Raw genomic sequence first — 21,816 nt, 5'->3', positions numbered from 1 at the left:
TGCTCAATGCCAGAAGTCTCAATCTCAAGATGCATGCACTCGAGGCCCTTCTCAGTATGGAGAACATCGATGTCTGTGCTGTGACAGAAACCTGGTTCAAGGCTCCTGAGAGCACCCCAGCACTAGCAGGTTTCACCTCATATCATGCCCGCCCCAAAATCCGGACAACACCAAGAAAGGGGGGGTGTCCATATTCATAAAGGACACCCACACCTCAAGGTTGGTGGCAACGCACGATGCATCGGAGACCATCCAGGTGCAATTAACCATAGGCAAGACTGCTCTGCAATTTGTAGCATGTTACAGGCCACCCTCTCAAACTCAGGAACCTCACATGGCCTTCCTGAAAACAATGGAGGGATAAATGTATCTCCAAACACTATCATACTAGGTGACTTCAACTACCCTAATATAGACTGGGAACACTACTCAAGCCCAAACACTCTAGCCCAAAGGTTCCTGGAGTTCATAAACTCAAATGCCATGGAACAACTAGTCACCATCCCCACAAGAGGAGAAAACATACTTGATCTCATCATCACGAACATGGGATCACAATGTTCAACACCGAAGTATACCCCTCACTGGTGAGATCAGATCATAAACTAATCTCGCTGGAGGTCCTCATCCGCCTCCACCTGAAACAAAAAGACCACAGTGAAAAACTTCTCAAAAGCCGACTTCACACTTCTAAAAACTAGTGTGGTCTCCTTTAAGGCCCCTGAGCCAGTGGTAAACATTACTCAAACCGCTGAATCACTTACAAATGCCTTCTACCAGCACCTACAGGACTGCATGGATCAGGCAATCCCAAACAAAACTAAGACTCTTTGTACCAAAGGCAAGCGCCCAGTCTGGTGGACCCCAGCCATAAACAAGCTCTACAACAAAAGGAGGAAGCTACTACAAGACAGAGCAAAATCCTTGAAAGGTAAGACACCTTTGATCATTATAAGTAAAAACTAAGAGATCTCATAAAATCAGATCACCATTGTCCTTTAAATATATCCGAGGTGACTGGATAGGTTTTCACAAATTTACTCCAGGACTGATTGGTGCATCCCTCCTCCAGAAAGGAGGGGCAGCTTGAAAGATGGTACAAACAAGGCATAAATGGTCATAAAACTCAGTGGCCTTGGAATATCTATGAGTTTATAAAAAATATTGGCATACAGTGCTAGAATACATGGTAGCCTAATTGGGTCCATGTTGTCTGAGGGTTTACTCAAATTACATAGACCACTTGGGTGGCAATTCTAAATATAAACAGCATGGGATGAGTTGCAAGCAGCCTACTCACTGATTTTTTTTTCAGTTCCATTCAACCATTTGTACATGTGTAACAACTACTTTTTGCAGCTTAGTGCACATGTCATGAATCTCACAGCTAAGTAAACATGCATGTTAAAATATGTATGTTACAGGGAGACCTAATTAACGTATTATCAAGCCTCAGGCCATTAAAACTCTGACTCATTAAGAAGATAATTCTGAAAGTTTAAGATTTTATGTTCTTTCCCAAAGGTTGTTTGACTAGTTATGATACCCATGGCATATTTTTAAGTTAAAGATTTACACTCATCTCGTACTGTTGTTATTTTCCTAATGTTATAATAAATAAAAATACGAGTGCAGTCCACAAACTTGGCAAAAAATAAGGAACCACTGACATGAAATATAAAAGAAAACCATGTTTAATTAGATACGGTAATCTAATTAAACATGGTTTTCTTTTATATTTCATGTCAGTGGTTGCTTATTTTTTGCCAAGTTTGTGGACTGCACTCATATTTTTATTTATTGTGACTCGTGCTTATTTTGTGAGCTGTTACACATTTATTCTCTGTGGCATGGTGTTTTTAGTCTGTGTTGTTCTATTTTCCTAATGTTACCTAAATTTGTTATAAATATTTAATTTTATTTTCCTTCTGTAGTCTTGGGATAGTACTTCTACTAAAATAAAATTAAAAATAAATAAATAAATAATAATTAAAAAAGACATATAGCCCCTTCATCGAATATCAACCCCTGAGTGCTGCTGCTCTGTTCCAAATGTATTTCTGTCTGTTATAAGAAACACTGGGCACTTTTTATCTAAACTGTGGATCTCATATACAGTAAAATTATACAGGTGTTCCGGTATCCATCTCCAGTGTACAGATCACGTTAAGTATCCTGACACCATTTTATACTACCATTTATTTTTAATACCACATCAAAGAATGTAGGTGATATAATTGTAACTTGATAGTCCTCTAAACTATCCAGTTTATACTCCAAATAGTTTACATTTGAGAAGGTTGTATTCTGAATCATACTGGGGACAAATAACAGAAATAACATTTTTTATAAGTACAAGGAACAGCCAGAAGTAACAAAGTGCTTATGGGTGCCAATTATTTCTTGATCAGCATGTCTAGAGAAAAGTATTCTTCTGATTTTGAACTGTTGTTTCAAAAGGAGTTTCATACAATGACTGGAATTACACGTTTTTATTTGTAAATTGCAGTAAGGAAACTCTTAAAAAATTATCAGGCTTGAAATAGAAAGTGTTTGAATATTTTCATCAACACAATTCCCAAACATAATATCAAGAAACACTTGGATTTCTAGTGTAGGTGTAAACTGTACTATGGCCATATTTAGTTGGACAAGCTCTCCTACAAAACCCACAAAGACAAGCTCTAGTACTTTTCTTTTAATCCAGTATGAAAAGGAAGCATTTATATATGTGTGTGTGTGTGTGTGTGTGTGTGTGTGTGTGTGTGTGTGTGTGTGTGTGTATGTATATATATATATATATATATATATATATATATATATATATATATATATATATATATATATATATCTATGGTTCTACCTGACATAAACGAAACCCCAAAACACCGACAATGCAATCAACGAAACCACATAACCGACAGTACAAAAACACGAAACCCCACATGCCCGACAACGAAATAACCGACAGTACACAAACACGAAACCTCATACACTGCACACACCACAATCACAACAATCAACAAACAAAACACATTCCCTGTCCAAAAACACATACACAACACAAGCACACCAAAATCCCTACAAACCCACACTAAACCTCACATACACAACTACCTACAACCCTAACCCAAACCCTAACCCTAAGGTCCGTCACTCAAGACACTTACCTGACCCGCTCCCTAACCCTAACTCACTTATCCCGCCCCTAACCCAAACACAATCACTACCGCACACTTACCTGACCCGCTCCCTAACCCTATCTCACTTATCCCGCCCCTAACCCAAACACAATCACTACCGCACACTTACCTGACCCGCTCCCTAACCCTAACTCACTTAACCCACCCCTATCCCCACAGACCGTCAATATCCACACTTACCTTACTCGACCCTAACGTCGTCACTACCGTGATACTTACACAGCCTTTTCCCATGTCGGCATCCTCGGCGTTGGTGCTTTCATCCGTCGGGTCGGTCTTCTGAACTGTCGATCTTCTGGGGCCCATCGCATCGGTCTTCTGAACTGTCGATCTTCTGGGGCTCGCGATTTCCGTGTCGATGTTCCGGTGTGTCGTCTAACTGAGGTAGAACCATATATATATATATATATATATATATATATATATATACATATATATATATATATATATATATATATATATATATATATATATATATATATATATATATATCCTTCACACAATATACCCAGCATCAGTCCTCAGCACATGTCCAAACCAATGCAATCTTGCCTCTCTAGCTTTCTAATCTTGTCCATCCTCATCACACACAATGCAAATCTTAACATCTTTAACACTGCCACCTCCAGCTATGACTTCTGTCTTTTAATCAGTGCTACTGTCTCCAACCAATATAAGATAGCTGGTCTCACTACCAACTTGCAGACCTTCCCTTTCACTCTTACTGGTACCTACCTGTCACAAATCACTCCTGACACTCTTCTCCACTCACTCCACCCTGCCTGCAGTCTCTCCTTCACCTCTTTTCCACACTCACCTTTGCTCTAAACTGTTGATCCCAAGTACTTAAACTCATCCACCTTTGCCACCTCTACTCCCTGAATTCTCACCATTCATCTATCCTCCCTCTCATTCACACACATATATTCTGACTTAGTCCTGCTGACCTTCATTCCTCTTCTCTCTAGAGCATATCTCCACCTCCCCAGGGTCTCCTCAGCATGTTCCCTACTCTCAGTACAAATCACAATGTCATCCGCAAACATCATAATCTCATCTGTCAACCTGTCCATCACCATTGCAAATAAGAAAGGGCTCAGAGCTGATCCTTGATGTAATCCCACCTCCACCTTGAACACATCCGTCACTCCTACTTCAGACCTCACCACTGTCACACTGCCCTTGTATATATCCTGTACCACTCTTACATACTTCTCTACCACTCCTGACTTCCTCATACAATACAATAACTCCTCTCTAGGCACCCTGTCATATGCTCTCTCTAAGTCCACAAAGACACAATGCAACTCCTTCTGACCTTCTCCATACTTCTCCATTAACACCCACAGAGCAAACATCGCATCTGTAGTGCTTTTTCCTGGTTTGAAACCATACTGCTGCTCACTAATCATCACCTCCTATCTTAACCTGGTTTCCACTACTCTTTCCCATAACGTCTTGCTTTGGCTGATCAATTGTATCCCTCTGTAGTTACTACAGCTCTGTGCATCAACCTTATTCTTAAAAATTGGTACCAATACACTTCTCCAGTCATTGGGCATCCGCTCACTTTCCAAGATGTTGTTAAACAATCTGGTAGAAAACCCAACTGTCATCTCTCCTAAACACCTCCATGCTTCCACAGGTAATGTCATCTGGACCAACAGCCTTTCTTCATCCTCTTCATAGCTGTCCTTCCTGATTACTATCGCAACATTATCCAACCTTCTCTCTCTCACTCCCTTCATTCATCAGCCCCTCAAAATATTCTTTCCATCTACTCAACATACACTCCTCAATTGTGAGTATGTTGCCCTCATTTTCCTTTATCACTCAAACTTGCTGCACATCTTTCCCAGGCCGGTCCCTCTGTCTAGCCCAGGGGTCTGCAACTTTCACTATCAAAAGAGCCATTTTGGCCCTTCTCCCACCAAATAAAATTCATAGGGAGCCACAAAACCTATTTGACCCCTAAAATGAAGATAACACAGTGTATAACGTTTTATATATAGTTATTATCCTTACTATAAAAGAACTAAGTTTATAAAAGCAATATTTAAAATCTGTCCCTATTTTTGTTCCTTTGTTGGGATTGCTCAATCGCTGTCAGTGTGTGTGTGTGTGTGTGTGTGTGTGTGTGTGTGTGTGTGTGTGTGTGTGTGTGTGTGTGTGTGTGTGTGTTTCTGTGTGTTTCTGTCTGTCATATCTCTCAACCTCTTAGAACAAGAAATCTGGACAAAGCCATAAACAGTGGGGCACAAAGGCCCAAAAATAGGGACACTTTTTAAATATTGCTCTTACAAACTTACAAAGTTGATAGAATAGCATGTTTTGCATTAGCATGAATTTTCTAAAGGGTATGAAGTCTGAAACTCAAATGCCTGTCCATTTTTTCTGACTTCAGACCTCAATGATTTGGCAGAAAACCACAATTTTATGAGAAACAGACCAAAAATATGAGGCAAAAATCAGGACATTGTGCGGAAATCTGCACAGCTGAGAGGTAACTGTGTGTGTGTGTGTGTGTGTGTGTGTGTGTGTGTGTGTGTGTGTGTGTGTGTGTGTGTGTGTGTGGAAAATGCTTGTCAACAAAACAATGTTATTCTAGCAAGTTTATAAGTTTATAAGAGCAATATTTAAAGTCCGCCACTCAATCACTCTCAGTGTGTGTGCTGTGTGGTAGAGTGGCCATTATTTTTCAAAGCTACAGGGAGCCACTGCAAAGGGGTGGAAGAGCCACATGTGGCAACAGGCCCGCAGTTTGCAGACCCCTGATCTAGCCAGTCAGTACAGGTCCTTTTCTTACTCCTTAGTGTCCTACCTTTCATACAACTTGTCATATGCCTTATCCTTAGCGTTTGCCACCTCTCTCTTCATGTATACTTTTACTATGAAACTCAGCAATATAAATACAGCAGTTTATGTTTTTCTAAATTGCTGATGGCAACTATGCTGATCATTATAAGAACTATGTCTTTCCACTCATCTTTGTACTGTTTCAATGAGAAGAACTCACAGAAAACTCCATTGCCAGTCCATTGCTGTTTCCATCCTCCTCCTCCTCATCATCATCACCTATTTGTTTTTTCAGCTTGATCACATGATCCAGTAGTTCATCCAATAGAATGTCTGTGCAAGACTGAGGCAAAATACAGACAGAACATAATTCTCTACTTTTTTCTTCCTGGAGCGTGTGTATTTCTGTAAAAAAAGAGAGAAGCATTGTAAACATTGTTTTCTACACAATAAATTACAATAGCAAGATAAAAGGTATGTAGATAAAAATTCAAAGTCAGCAAAACCTTGGGCAAACACGTTCGTTTTCATAGGTTCATAGATTAGTACTAGGCGAACTGTCCTTGTGGACCATTATAAGCCTAGCCAATTACCCCATGTGAGAATCAAACCCTGCACCTTTTGTCTGTAAAGTAAATACCTTAACCATTATGCCAACCTTCTGATTCTCAACATCACTGTACTTCATAATAAAATGAGTAAATTCCTTTATATGTTTAGTATTACATAATTAGATCAGTTCAACAGTTTGTTGAAGAGTAAATGAAACAAATAATCACCAATCCATATGCATACAGTTATTCTACTTGCTTCTCCTTCAGTTCACTGTAAGATTATTAAAAAAGAGAGAAAGAGAAAGCAGACAAAGAGGCAGAAAGCAGTCTAATCTCCTAAGGAATTATTGAATTTCCTTATATGTGTGCATGTTAGCTCATTCTTATTAGCTTGGAAAGCCCCAAACCTTTTAAATTGTAGTTATACTTTCCAAGTGCACTCTAATATCTTGTTAACTTCAGTATTTTAAATTTTTCTGCTTTGAATCATGGATTCCATATTAAATATTTAGTAAAGTTGCAGCCACCTTTTAAATACTACTGTTTCACTATTTTCCCTTGAAAATGTAATATACTATTGCAGTCTAAATTGCATACCAAGCTGTCCCCTCTTTTTTCAAAAACTAAAACGAAGTCCTTAAGTAACCTTCATACATACGTCTGTTATTATTCTCCTATGGTCCAATATTCTTTATTTAACCTTCAGAAACACAATGAGAAGAGTTTCTTCTCCTTCATCTTCAAGATGTTTATATGAATGACATGTACAATGAAGCAAAGTATATAGACAACCTCCCAACCCTTAAAAGTGTTCTCTTTGCAATCTGTATGACGTCCATTTTTTACAGGGTTCAGAAGGGAGCTCACTGAAGTAAGGAAAATATCTGAATTTATTTCTGTTTTTCTTGTGCAGAAAAAGAAAAGTTAATAAATTACCCGATTAACAAATTTTACGGATAAGTAAAATAAAATTCTACTGAAATGATATTTTTAAATTACTCCATAGACGTTTTGGTCTTTTATGTCCTTTTCCCCATTTTAGTCTACCAATGCCTTCTGTACAGGTTCTAAACTTAAAGAATCAATAATCTTAATTTAATTTAATTAATTTTCATTTCATACTATTCATTGTATCACTCACCAATTATTTATTCTTTAATACCATCATCATTTCTTTTGGATATCATGCTCTTGTGAAAGTAATATTTTCACTTAAAACATCCTTCCTTTAAACGTCTTATCTGTATAAGGTCTGCAATAGCCAAAAGAGTAAGGACTTGTGAAATCCCTGCTTAGTAGCTTTAATTACAAATATTCTTGCATCACTATATCTATTCACCATAGCACTAAATTGGAATTTCATATGCAAAAAAAAAAGTTTCTAGACTTTCCCTATACTAAATTTCTTTATCATAACTTAACAATCCAATGTAGTCTGATTTTTTTAAATCTTTACTCACATCAAACATATTTGTCTTTCTCCTTTAAATCTATATAACCATTTCATAATCATAAAAAAATTGCTTTGTCTCTTATTCCCTTTATATTTCTTTCACATTTATTCTATATCTGTTCATTTATGTTTTCCTTAACCTTTACTACAAAATTGTACGTAGCAAGTTAACATTTGAGTTTCAGTTTTCTGCTGATTTGTCTCCCTTTTTCTCATAATTTTGTTATTCCTTCAAATATTCCTTTTAGAATTCCATTATATTTTCACAGAATTCATTCAGCACCTACTCTAATGTTTCCAACTTCCAGTCTTCAAACTTCTGGTTTAAAAAAAAAACAAACAAAAAAAAAACAAAACAAATATAAATATATATATATATATATATATATATATATATATATATATATATATATATAGGTCTACTTTTCTTTGTCAAAATGTCATTATTTAGAAAAATAAAAGTAGAGGACCACTTACTCGAAAGTGCACTTAAAAGTGCACTTTCGCGAATAACAGTTCAGCGAACTACTATGAAACACTGGCGCCGAAGCAAACTACAGTGGGGAAAAGGGAATTTACCCGTTTCCCCACTGTAGTGCGATTTCGGAGTTGGTATATTTAAGTAGCGGGGGGGGGCGCAGGGGCACTTTCCCCCTGCAAAACACTGTTGTTTGTGTATTTTATCGGTTAGTTGAACCGATATTCACGAAAGTGCACTTTCGCGTAAATAATGAAATTTCGACAAAGAAAAGTAGATCCATATATATGTATATATATATATATATATATATATATATATATATATATATATATATATATATATATATCTATATACATATATATATATCTGTATATATATATATATATATATATATATATATATATATATATTTATATATATACATATATATATATATATATATATATATATATATATATATATATATATATATATATATATATAAAGAGCTATACATATATATATATATATATATATATATATATATATATATATATATATATACACACACATACACATACACACATACACATACACACATACATGGGGGTATGGTGGGTGAAGCCCCCCACTTGGGTGGGTTTAATTTCTTTTCATTTACTTTTTTTCCCCTGGTGGTCAAGTGGTTCGTTTCCAAGGGAAAGCAGTTTGGTAGTCCATGGTTTTGGTTGAATGGCTTTCACTGAAGTGAAGTCGGTAATTTCTGATTCAAAGAAGTGTAAATTCAGTGAGTAAAAGTAGACACGTGTGTGTGTGTGTGTGTGTGTGTGTGTGTATATATATATACACACACACACACACACACACACACACACACACACACACACACACACACATAAAAACACAAAGATATACACACATGTTATATATGAATATACAAATATACATCCATATAATATATATATGTGTGTATAGTTTATATATATATATATATATATATATATATATATATATATATATATATATTTATATATATATATATATATATATATATATATATATAAATATATATATATATATATATATATATACACACACACACACACACACACACACACACACACACACACACACACACACACACACACACACACACACACACACACACATAGATCTTAAAATAACATTCTGCATCCTTTGTTTATTCTTCAGATCTTGTTTTAATATCTTTGTGTATGTGTGTGTGTGTGTGTGTGTGTATATATATATATATATATATAGATATATATAAAGAGAAAGAATGCTAATAAGTGGGAAAGTGTTAAAATAAAATGTTATCTTTCAAAACAATACACTGAAGGGTGCAATCCTGTGGAAGAGATGCAGGTTTTAAATTGTCTTAAATAATTAAAAGATCAGAAATAAGAAAAATAAATAAATCTTCCAGGGTTTGAAAGGCAATATAGCTTATTACAGAAGGACACTAACAGACAGATCACTCAATATATTGATAAGGAGAAGTTCAGACTGGCCACTGACCTTAAAGAAATTAAGACAACCTTTAAAATTCATCAGGAAAGGTAAGAAAGCACAAAGTGGGCCTACAGTACTTGTTGATAATCGAAAAGATTCAATTATTTTATTAGACAAACTGTCAGTTTGAAAATTGTTTAGTAAAATATTTAGCGGTGGATATGAACATAATGCAGCCACAGGTATTAAGTACTTGGAAATGACTGGTGCTACTGATGCAATTTATGCTGCAACTTATTCTGATACCATATGTGTTAGGAAAGCAGCCAGGTTGGATGGTCTTCTATCATAAACTTAAACTACATTAAAAGCTTGCTTATCATATCTCTTGCAGTCTTAGTTAGAAAAATTATTTTGAAGTTCATGAATTATCAGACAAATGGCACAGAACTTATGAAATCTCTGTATAAAAAGAAGAGAGGCAGATGTGATGTAAGTAGCTATAGACTAATAAGTCTCCTCCTCAACGTGTGTAAAAATAATGAAGAAACCAGTGATGAACACTTTGTTGGATGAATTACAATCAGCAACTATACTTGCCATCAAAGAACACAAAAAAAGTCAAGAAATCAATCCTACTCAGACCTCATGCCTGTTACAACCCCATTTTTCCCCTTTCTAACCTGGCCTTATATATCCTTTATTAGTGAATGCACGACTGACTGCGCAACTGGTCAGATCTTAGACTATGTCATTCAATGACAACCTAACATGCCATTGTAAATTCTACTTGATAACCTTAACCCCTTGTCTACTGACCTGTATTTTGGCCCTTTATGCACAGCTGACTTTTCTAAATGATAAGATTTTCAATAACTGAATTGTGGGACTTTCTATTGTTAACCAATGAATGTAATATATTAGGCAAACCAACCTTACTGTGCTCAAACTCAATATCAGAATATAGCTTTTTAGAAAATCGTTATTATTAACTACTGTAAATTCAGCTGTAGAAAAGGCATTAAACTCAGAACATAAATTCACCTTCTATACAAGGTATACTCCTTGGCTCTCTTCTATCTTTCTCACTTATAATATCCATCTCATCCCTGGCCCCATCCAAAATATTATTATAGATTGCAAGCATATGTAATAAAAGTTTATAGACAGTTTACTTCATAATGAAATGAAGATAAGCTATAGCCATTTTGCTTCATTCACTGTCAGCCTCCCTTTTCCCTCTTATATGTGGGATCATTTCTTGCCATCTTTCTTGAATCGTGACCTCGTCTTACCACCACCAACAGTCATGCTTGACAATTGCAGGTCTTCTCTTGTGCAATCCATTCATCTCTTAACTGGATGTCTATGTCTCCTCTGGGAAGACAACTACCCCTGCACTTTGGGAAGACGACTACCACTGCAAATTACAGAATTGATAATATGCCCCTAAGAGTAGACCCAGCAGTAAGGGACTTGGAAACTCAGATTGACAGTAACCTAGACTTTGATCACCATTTATCCATGGCAGTGAGAAAATCTTTCCATGTGATGCAACTTAAAAGTAAAAATATGCCATGCAGATCTAAGGAGATTATAGTCCCAAAACCTATAGAGAAGGAAATAAGTGTGTTAGCCTGTGTATTATCACCTTTAAATAAATAAAAATATCATCTAAAAACCGTGTGTAAAAAATTGCATGTTTACTTAAACTTAGAAGTCTGGTACGGTAAATACTGATTGTTGGGATTATATTACAAATATAAGTATTAGTTATATTATTAGTGTACTACTTTAATTTAATATAATATAGTATTTTTATTATTATGATGTATGTACAACTTATTTTTAATATAATACGGATAGCTAGGTTTGTCTAGCATAGTTTAGCGTAATGTCTTTTTAAATATGTGGTAGGAAAGAGGTGTGTCTAATTAAGCAATTGTTTCCAATCATTTAAATAACACTGTTTTTCACTGTATACTTTTTTATGAAGAAGTTGCTTTATTTTAGCAATGAAAAGCGCTTCAATAAACCATTCTTCATTTTATTTGTGGGTCTGCTGTTCTCGTTTACTGCTGACTTGTGGTTTTCTTTGGTTTATTCGTATTTCCCTAGTTTTATTTGGAGATTATAGTCACACTATACTCAGCCCTCATTAGGCCAATAATTAAGTACGTTGTACCCTTCAGCATGTACCTAATCAGGCATTTGCAGCAACTGGGGCAGTCACAGATTTTCCTCACTAAAAGAATACAGGGTGTAAATATGCCCTATGCAGACCACCTCAAAGCCCTGCCCCTGTACTCAGTCTCCTACAAACTACCAAGGGGTGATCTGTGCTTAACCTACAAGGCATTCTCCATTCTAGCCCTGGTGGATCAGCTAGACATTCACAAAAGAAACAACACTACCTCAACTGTGACATAAGCAAAACATGTTAGAAGGATAGGTATGTGCCACTGAGATTACCTCTTCTATGGAACAAACTCCCTATTCATGTGAAACAGAGCTTTTCTAAGCCTATACAAATGCAATTTGGACCAATGGATGGGAAATTGCAAATTCACTGCTGGCTTATCACCTGTGACCCTAATGGACAAACATAGCTCTCAACCTCTTATCACAAAAAATCTGAACAAAGCCAAAAATAATGGAGGGACATAGCTCTATAAACTCAGAAAATTGTCAGAATAGAAGGATATTAAGTCTGAAACTCAAATGCCTGCCATTATTTAGTAAATTCAGTCCTTACTGATTTTGCACAAAAATCCAGAAATCCACAAATTTTATGAGGAACAGACCAAAAATATGAAACAAAAATCTGGACATTCTGCGAAAATCTAGACAGTTGAGAGGTATGTGGACAGGGGCAATCTGTAGATGCTCTAAGTCACAGGTATATACCAAACTCATTCCAGCCTGTGGACATTGTTAATTAAAAAATTGTGGGCATGAATGGCTATGCTGAGAACGGCTCTAGGGCGGTCAGCCTAGTAACCTCCTATGATCTTATGATCGTGTTGCCTTATGTTTGATGTAAACTTCTATACCAAATTTTCTTCAACTTTCCTGCATATGTGACCAAACCATCACAAGATGCTCTCTCCTAATATCCTTGCTTTTTAATCTAGGGGTTAATTATTTTTTTCTTTTTTTACCATTATAAATTTTATTTTTTTCTAATTAATTATTCTTTTAATTACAGAGGACAATTTACAATGAAGGCAGTCTGCTTCACTGTCAGTAGCATGAGGAAAAGACCTTATATATCCACAGCAAGTCTATCCTTTACTAACCTGATGTTCCAATCATCTCTGAAACTTTTTCAAGACGTAATGTCAAGGGCTAGAGATACCTCCACTAGATGCAACATGTTTAGAGCCAATATGAAGCCTAAAGTTGCTTGTTGGCCTGCCATTTTTTGAACAACCTCCCTTTATTTCTGTCAGTAATGAGAGCTATAATGAGGCCTGGAAGGCATCTTTAGATTTATTAGTCCCTAGCCATATATATATTTGTCCATGCTACGACTTTAAGATCCATGAACATAAGAGGGGTTGGTAAGGCCAGAACATCAATTACATCAGGTCTGCTCATGGACAGGCTGTTAATAAATGAGCATTACTCTGTTCATCAGGGAAATATGTCCTGGAAAAATTAATTGTACTGGTCTCTGAACATTTCTTCTGCAGCAAATGGACTGGTTGCTTTTTTCATGGTAGTGCTGAAACTTTGCATTCTGACCTGCCTCACAAGCAGGAAGTCTTTTTGGGTAGAACTGATGATGTATACGTATATTTGTATGTCTGCAGCAGCTTAAATATATGACTGTAGCCATTTGTTCCTTCACTTTCATCACAGTCTAACAATAACCTGATACACAGAAGTTTTTTTTTTTTCAGTTGGGAAGCACATACTATTCTTTGGTTTGATTTATGTATCGTCACAATAATTTGTCTTTGCAGTTTATTAATAACTATTATTTTGTCAGTTTTGAATAATACACATTGGACACAGTTTATTTATTCCATGGAAGATAAAAATAAAAAAATGCACACACACCTAGACTAAATTTCTTTACATAGTCATGAGTTTTATTTGGGCCACTACTACAGGCATGACTTTTCTTCAGCTCATCACTGGATAAAAAGTTTGAAAGAAAAAGCTCTAAAATGTTCTTCAGAGCACTTAGTAAGCAGTGACATTTGGGTATATAGGAGGCTTCAGACATTCAACTTAAGTAAATGACGTCCTCCACAATTACTACAGTGCAGTCTTGAGATAGTTAAGGTGTGTTGAAATGTGAAAAATTGAAGACCAAGCTTGAAATTTTTTCAGTTATGAATTTTGCTAAGACCATCAGTGAATTACAAGGTTGGAAATAAGCTCTGAAATGCACCTTTTAGCATATGGAATCTCATGGATTCAGTGGCTAAGGACCACTGACTTGATTTGATTATTTATCCTGCAGTTCTTGCAGTGCAGTCTTGTCCTGTTAAGGTGTGTTGCAGAAATTGAGAAAAAAGCCAGAGTAAGACCCAGTGTCAGAAAATAAGACAAAAATAATCTGGACAGTGTAGGGGGGCAGCATGGGGGATCTGTGGAGCACTGCTCTTGTGCAGAGTGATGGCAGAGAGTTGAGGAGCAGCATGATATCCTATGCCTTGGACTTCATTTTACCTAACGCCACTCCTGCTTGTTTATCAGTTGAAATTACTGCTGTCCTCAGATTCCTCTATTTCTTTGCTGTAGCCATAGCCACAGCACCCCATGAACCAGAGTATTAACTACAGCTGTTCATAGGTTCATGGGTTCATAGGTAGGTACTAGGCTATCGGCCCTAGGGCCTATACAGGACTAGCCGAAAAGGTACCCTGGCTTTCCCCACCCAAGAAAATTATTTTCCTGTGCCCCTATTGAGCAGAGCGACAGAAGTGATCCCCGGGGTGAATTTCCTATTTCCCATCCAATCATCAAGATTTTTCTTGAAGAGTGCTAATGAGGAGCTTTGTTTTATATAGATAGGTAGTTTGTTCCAGAGTATGAGAAGTCTCTCGGACAGGAATCTATCCCTCCTGCATGTTCTGTTTATTGTGGTGACAAGGTTTAGGTCCCTAGAGCGTGTAGCTTGGAGGGATTGGGATTTCTTTAAGTGTAGCATGTCCAACAGTTTTGGGTTTGACATAGCTTTGTATGTTAGGCAGAGATCACCTCTGAGTAGGCGATATGTGACAGAGTAAAGGTGGAGTTTTATGAGATGGTCTACTTAGGGCATCTGTTTGAGGCCAGTAATCCTCTTCGTGAGGTAATTCTGTGGCTTTTCCAGTTGTTGTAGAGGCCTTTTGAGGTACATACCAAAAAAGACGTTGTACTCTACAATGGGTCTAATGAGTGATGAGTAGGGGGGAACAATGACCTCTTTTTTCCTGGATGAGAAGCCCTTTGTGATGAGGTGTGCCATGTAGAAGGATTTCCTGACTAATGTGGCGATGTGATTATCAAAGGAGAGACTACTGTCCACTTGTGTCCCAAGGTCTCTTATCACACTTTTGGTGTTAAGTAGACTACTACCTATGTGGCAGCTCATGGGTACAGAGTTTTTACTAAAGAGGATGACAATGCACTTTTTGGCATTGAGCTTGAGGCATCTGTCTCACTGAGGCCCTTTTGTAGGATGTCCACATCATTAAGAGTTTCAATTATGGCTCCTAGTTTGCAGTCATCTGCAAACTTCTTTAGCCAAAGACCCTCTGTGTTAGCCTGTACTTCAGAAATGTAGATACCAAACAGGCGAGGACCCAGGACTGAACCCTGTGGTACTCCACTTGTCACTGGTCTGAAGTCAGATTTGGAGTCTGCTACTTTCACAGTGTGGGTTCTGTCAGTGAGCCATTTAGCAACCCATCTTGTGACATAGGGATTTATACCTAGTTTAGTGAGTTTATCAATAATTCCAGAGTAGGGGATGGTGTCAAAAGCCTTGGCGAGATCTAGATAGGTTGTGTGAACCACCTTACCCTCGTCTATGGCTTTGGTGACTGCTTCAAAAAAGTCAATCAGGTTTAGGAGACATGATCTGCCTTTTATAAACCTGAACTGGGTGAGGTCCAGAGTTTGGAGATTACCACTGTCTTTGTTTATAAGTTCCATGATGATACGTTCCATGGCCTTGCAGACCAGGCTCATTAGGCTAACGGGGCAGTAGTTCCCGGAGTCCTTGGTGGCTCCTCCTTTGTGGAGTGGGATAATCATCACTGTGCACCATTCAGTGGGCACAAAGCCTGAGGTGAGGCTATGATTGAACATGGTGCTTAGGTGGGGTGCCAGTTCATTCTGTAGTTCATGTAGAACGCAGCCTGGGATGTTGTCAGGTCCCATGGATGCTGTGTTCTTGGCTTTGGAGGGTGTGTTTTTTACCTGTGCAGCCGTGATTACAGGAACTTTGCATTCTTCTGGTATAGAGATGGGCCCTTTAGGGGGTGGGGGTGGGGGGTAAAGTTAGCATTGAACCTATCTGCTAGGATGTTGGCAATATCAGTTGGTTCTGTATATTTAGTGCCATTGTGCTGTAACTCGGAGCAGATCTGAGTGTTGCCATTGAGATTCTTGACATAGCTATAGAATGCTTTGTGGTTGTCTTTAGAATCAGTTGCAATTTTGTTTTCATAACTAGCTTTGGAGGATTTTATGAGGGATCTCAGCTTCCTACTGAGGCTGACCAGGGAGTTCTTCCAGTCATAGGATTTTACTCATTTTTGAAACAGTTTCTTTCTTCTGTTGTATAATTTGTTTATAGCAGGGGACCACCAGATTGCCTTCCTTTTTTTGGAGGATAGCATCTTGGTTCTGTTAGGGATAGCACGAATCATGCACTCGTGTAAGTGCTTATAAAGTGCATTTGTGTAGGATTCAGCAGTCGTACCTCTATTGTCCATCTGCATGGGTGTCGAGAAGTTTGCCACTTCTGTCTTAAGAAGCGTGAAGTTGGCTTTGGAGAAATATTTTACGGTGGTTTCCCTAATGGGGGGGTGGGGGTGGGATGTGGATGTCTAGGCTGATTAACTTGTGGTCGGATCTGAGCAATGAGGAATTCACCGGTCGTCCATGTTGGTAATGACCAGTTCTAGGATACTGCTGCCCCTGGTGGGGGTGTGGATAAGTTGATCCAAGGCATTGGAATTTATGAATTCCCGAAACATTGAGCAAAAGAGTTGGTACATGAGTAGTTTTCCCAGTTAATGGTGGTGTAGTTGAAATCACTCATTATTAGGGTGTTGGGTTGTACCCTAATATTTTCCAGTGCATCAAGAAATGAGGAGTGGGCATCCTGGGGCATGGTGTGGTATCTGTAACAAGTTACAATTTGGATTGTGGTCTTGCCCAGAGTTAGTTGCACTTGGATAATCTTGGATGCATTATGCTGAGCAACTAGCATGGAGGTGCGGATATCCTTAATGAATATGGACACGCCTTCACCTTGAGTGTTTCGGTCTAGGTTAGGTGGCTGAAAGGTGTGGTATGCATTATAGCCTGGTAATGCAGGGGTGCTCTCTGGAGCCTTGAAGCAGGCCTCTGTCACTGCACAGATGTCGATGTTCTCCATTGTAAGGAGTGCCTCAAGTGAATGCGTTTTGAGGTTTAGACTTCTAGCATTGAGTAGCATTACCTTCAGATTTTGCTTGCTTGTACCTGTTATGGTGGTGAATTTGTCATTTGAACCTTGCCTAAAAAAGGCACTATAGGGGTGGCAAGAGCCATAGCCAGTATCCAGAATCCCAAGGGCAACAGGTGCAGGTCATCTCTAGCAAAGCATCGTGGTCTGTCGATCATGTCATCCCAGGCAGATAGATACTGTATCCCCTTAGAATGACACCAGAAGCTTAGCCAATTGTTGAAGCCAATCATTTTGTTGCACCTCTTAACTGTTCAGATTTTGGAGGAAAACTCTTAAACCTTTGCAAAACCCCTGTTAAAATTTAAAATCATTTTAAAAAATTCTAAGAAGAACCAAAACTTGGGGTCTTCCCTAATTATTTTTTGCTTCGTCCATGAGTCTAGATGTAAAAGTTGACAGCTATGATTGCTATAAACAGCCTTCCTTTCCATTTCCTGTAGCCACAGCCTACCTTGCTTTATGTACCTGCTTATCAGCTACATTTAATGTTATACATAGCCTCCTCCCCCAATTACATGATGCAGTCATACCGCAACAGCAGTGTGGCACAAAATGGTACTGATGCCTTATATCATGCTAAGAATAATCATTGTGTGGCACTATTCCTGCCATGCCAGATCAATGACAGTTTAATCGTGATCAAATAAAAGGACCAAAAAAACACTTCTTGACAGCATTGTAACTGGAAAAAACATTAAAAAAACAAATCACACTACAGGAAGCAAGTGTTTAAACATACTGCTTTTATTTACCTGTATTGAGTAGAACTTCAATCAATAAAGAGGAACAAAAGCACAATATTGAGTTTTTTATTATTTATTGATCAAACAGCAGCAGAGGTTAAGTCACTTTTAGCAATCAATTGCTTTGCACAAATGTACACTAATCCTACAATGGCAGATTAATGACTTCTAAAACTGAGTTAGCAACAAAAGTGTAAGTTAAGGGCATATATACATATATTCCCCATCAAACAGTTATAGCCAAATTATTGACATCATGGCCATAGTACAGAGTAAACCATCACACTAGCAAACATCAGGTTAAGTCATTTTCATCCTCATACAGCTCCCCATCCCAGAAATTGTTGACTGTTTACCTCTCAGATATCTGATTATAATAAAAACAATGGCCTCAGCATGTTGAGTTCTGTGCTTCTCACAAAAAAGGTACCAACTACATGGAACTCAGACCTTAGCACAAGAATCAGGAGCATAGCCAAGAAAAAAGGGGGGAGGGGATTAGGTCAGAGCATAATATTTATGGTGTATAACGTTGCTGGAATAACAGGTTTTGAATAAGCATTTTCTGAAAGAAATGAAAGCCTGAAACTCAAATGTCGATCATTATTTTTGTCATTGCAGTCCTTAACACTTTACCAGAAAACTATGAGACAAACACAAAAGAAAAAAAAAAATGTAAAATCAGAAACACGTGAGCTGATAGCTTTTAAGAGATCTCACAGTAGTACTTCAGAACCGATATTCATTACGTGTAGTTCCCTGCCAGGATTAAAAAAAAAACAAAACAAACAAACAAGTAAACAATAAAACTCTTATCGACTGTGAACTAGTCTTCAGTGTGAAGCTGCATAATCCTGACTGTAACACTGTTGTCCTGACTGAAAGGCATTTTGCCTCCTTTTAAGACAGTTGTCATGCCAGGGGTGTGGGGGGCTAATAGCAAGTGTGTTCTCTTGCGTTTTCTCTCATATGAGCGTTTGACATTCTTACCATTTGATATGGTAATATAGACCCGCCAGGTCAGTATTTACTCTTTAGTTTTCACAGGCTCCACATTTTGACATCCCTAATCTTTGGATGGCTGCTTTTCAGTTCTGGTTGATGATCTGGTCATCCTCTACTCAGCAATAGCAGTGGGTGAGAGCAAGTAGGACAACAGTGTTCCAAACACATGGAAATATACTGACATCACACATGTACAATGCCAGCCTTGGCAAACATGGAAGAATTAATGAATGAGCGCCTCTTAAAAAATGGACTGCATGGCCTGAAAACAGGTGACCCAAATAAGGAACCCAAATTCTGGAAAATCCAGGAAAAAACAGAGACAAGTGGCAACCCTACCATCTTTGCACTTCATGATGAAGAGTTCAGTATTTTAATGGATGTTGAGATGCTAGACCAAAATTTAATTTCAGTGGAGAGGAGTAAATATTTAAAACATATATGTCAGTCCGTTTGGTATGCCTGAAGAATAAACTGCCTTCCTATAAATGACAAGCTGCTTCACTGTCAACTTTAAAAGGATGTTGAATATAAAGGATACATAGTATACTTATTAACCCTAAAATCTGCATTCCAGGTAGCCTTTTTGCCCAGACACACCCCTGGATTTACCAGTCTTCCATGCAGGACTAATCTAGTCTAGTCCTGCATGGAGGCGGCAGTTGAAGTGGAGGATGGCAGTGCACCATGCATATTAACGAAGGCATGCTGCCTTAACTCCTAATGATATACAGAGCATGGACAAGTGCAGGGGGTGTGTCTGAAAGCAGAGCTCTCAGAATAAACACGCCCCTGCAAAGTAGAACAGAAGAATGTGTAAATAAATGAGTGAGACCACTTATAGGTGTCCGCATATCCCTACCAACAGTCCCCATGTGTACAACAGCAACAGTACAGAAAAATAAAATGAAGAAACCCTTATATATTTTTTTTAAATCCCTCAGTACAGCTAACCGTAGGTGCGCGGGTATGCCCATCACTTAGCTACGGTTAAAGCAGCTGAAAAGGCTGAAGAGGATAACAAGGAATATATATGCAAATGAAGCAGCACAGCAATAGTAGTGGTTAGAGCATCCGCCTATCAAACAGGCATTCCCGGTTCAAGTCCCACTGTAGCACATATAATTTTCCATGTGAAATCTGTATATGAACATATTTTTACATCTTTTCGTTGTATAACCTACATAATAACGTTTAAATGTGAACTGGAGTACTGCATGAAATGCACATGTGAAGTGTCAGTGTCATAATGAATAAGGCATTAGTAAGCAGGTTTAAGCACAAATAAGCAGTAATAAGCATATATAAGCACTAGTATGCGTGTTTAAGTGTGTGTGCATGGAGGTAAGCATTGCCTACACAGATTAAACAAAGTAGAAGCCAACTGAGTGTAAGAAACCGTAACCAGAGGTTAGCAGTGCTTACCATTGTGCAAACCCGCTCACAACTGCTTTAAAGTGCCTTAATCACTCTGTACCCAACGGCACCTGTACAAAATATACAGCCTCTGCAAGGCTCGAACCCAGGACCCTCTACACTACAGTCACAGTAGTTAACCACTAAACCACCATAGGAAAATCAAACTGAACATGTGAAATGTAATTATGTACAGAGTGATGTTGTATAACCTGCCACAGAACAAAAATATGTGAATTGGAATACTGCAGTAATGCCAGATGTGAGGTGTTAGTGCAATAAAGTGCTGAAGTTCCCAGGACCCCATACAGCGTACGTACACATGAATCAAGGATACAAGACACATATATACCATCTGATGAAGAAGACATCATTGCCAAAAGGCAATTATCATGAAAATTTAATATTAAGCACCGCTAAGCGTTGCACAGCACTGCTTCCCAGATTACTGGCAGGATACTACCACTAGGCGAAACAGTGTCAGCCTGCTAAGTCTAATCTTAAACAAATGCATGTTCGTCCCTAGTGGGGCAACCCCAAAAATTCTGCCAAAAAGAATCCTCAGATTAACATACCATGCCTCACGGGTAAGCGAAGAAGGATATGTATGTTTGTGGAATGCATGTGTGGGAAGACTGAAGAACCATAGGGTGAGACAATTTACATGATGGGTCCCGAGAAGTGGAGAGTGGGCAATGTGTAGTGAGATTCGAATGGAACCTGTAGGAAGGATGATTGATGTGGAGGATGAAGGGGGTGTAGGGAATAATGGGTAAGACATGATGGGCCGAGCCGTGCCGGGGTTGGATGGACCCATTCGAATGGCACCACCCCGTGGATGTAAGCAAGAAAGGAGGGGGGGAACAGGAAGGGAACTTAGACATACCATTTCCCATGGCAAAGCATGTTATGAATAATATGTATGTTGCATAACCCATGGAATAACATATAAATATATATATATATATATATATATATATATATATATATATATATATATATATATATATATATATATATATATATATATATATA

General features: G+C 37.9%; 1 protein-coding gene across 1 annotated transcript in view; it reads right to left on the bottom strand.

Moving 5' to 3' along the window:
- LOC122806400 (receptor-type tyrosine-protein phosphatase mu-like) overlaps positions 1-21,816 on the bottom strand; it is a 1,009,373-nt gene that overhangs the window by 802,139 nt on the left and 185,418 nt on the right. The window contains exon 5 of the mRNA XM_044076787.1: positions 6,220-6,404. Coding sequence (XP_043932722.1) covers positions 6,220-6,404 — 185 coding nt within the window. The remainder of the gene's footprint in view (positions 1-6,219; positions 6,405-21,816) is intronic.

This window comes from Protopterus annectens, chromosome 1.part1 (assembly GCF_019279795.1).
Source record: "Protopterus annectens isolate FY-2018-M chromosome 1.part1, PAN1.0, whole genome shotgun sequence".
Lineage (NCBI taxonomy): Eukaryota > Metazoa > Chordata > Ceratodontiformes > Protopteridae > Protopterus > Protopterus annectens.
The sequence above is the reverse complement of the archived record's forward strand: the minus strand, read 5'-3'. Positions and strand labels throughout refer to the sequence as shown.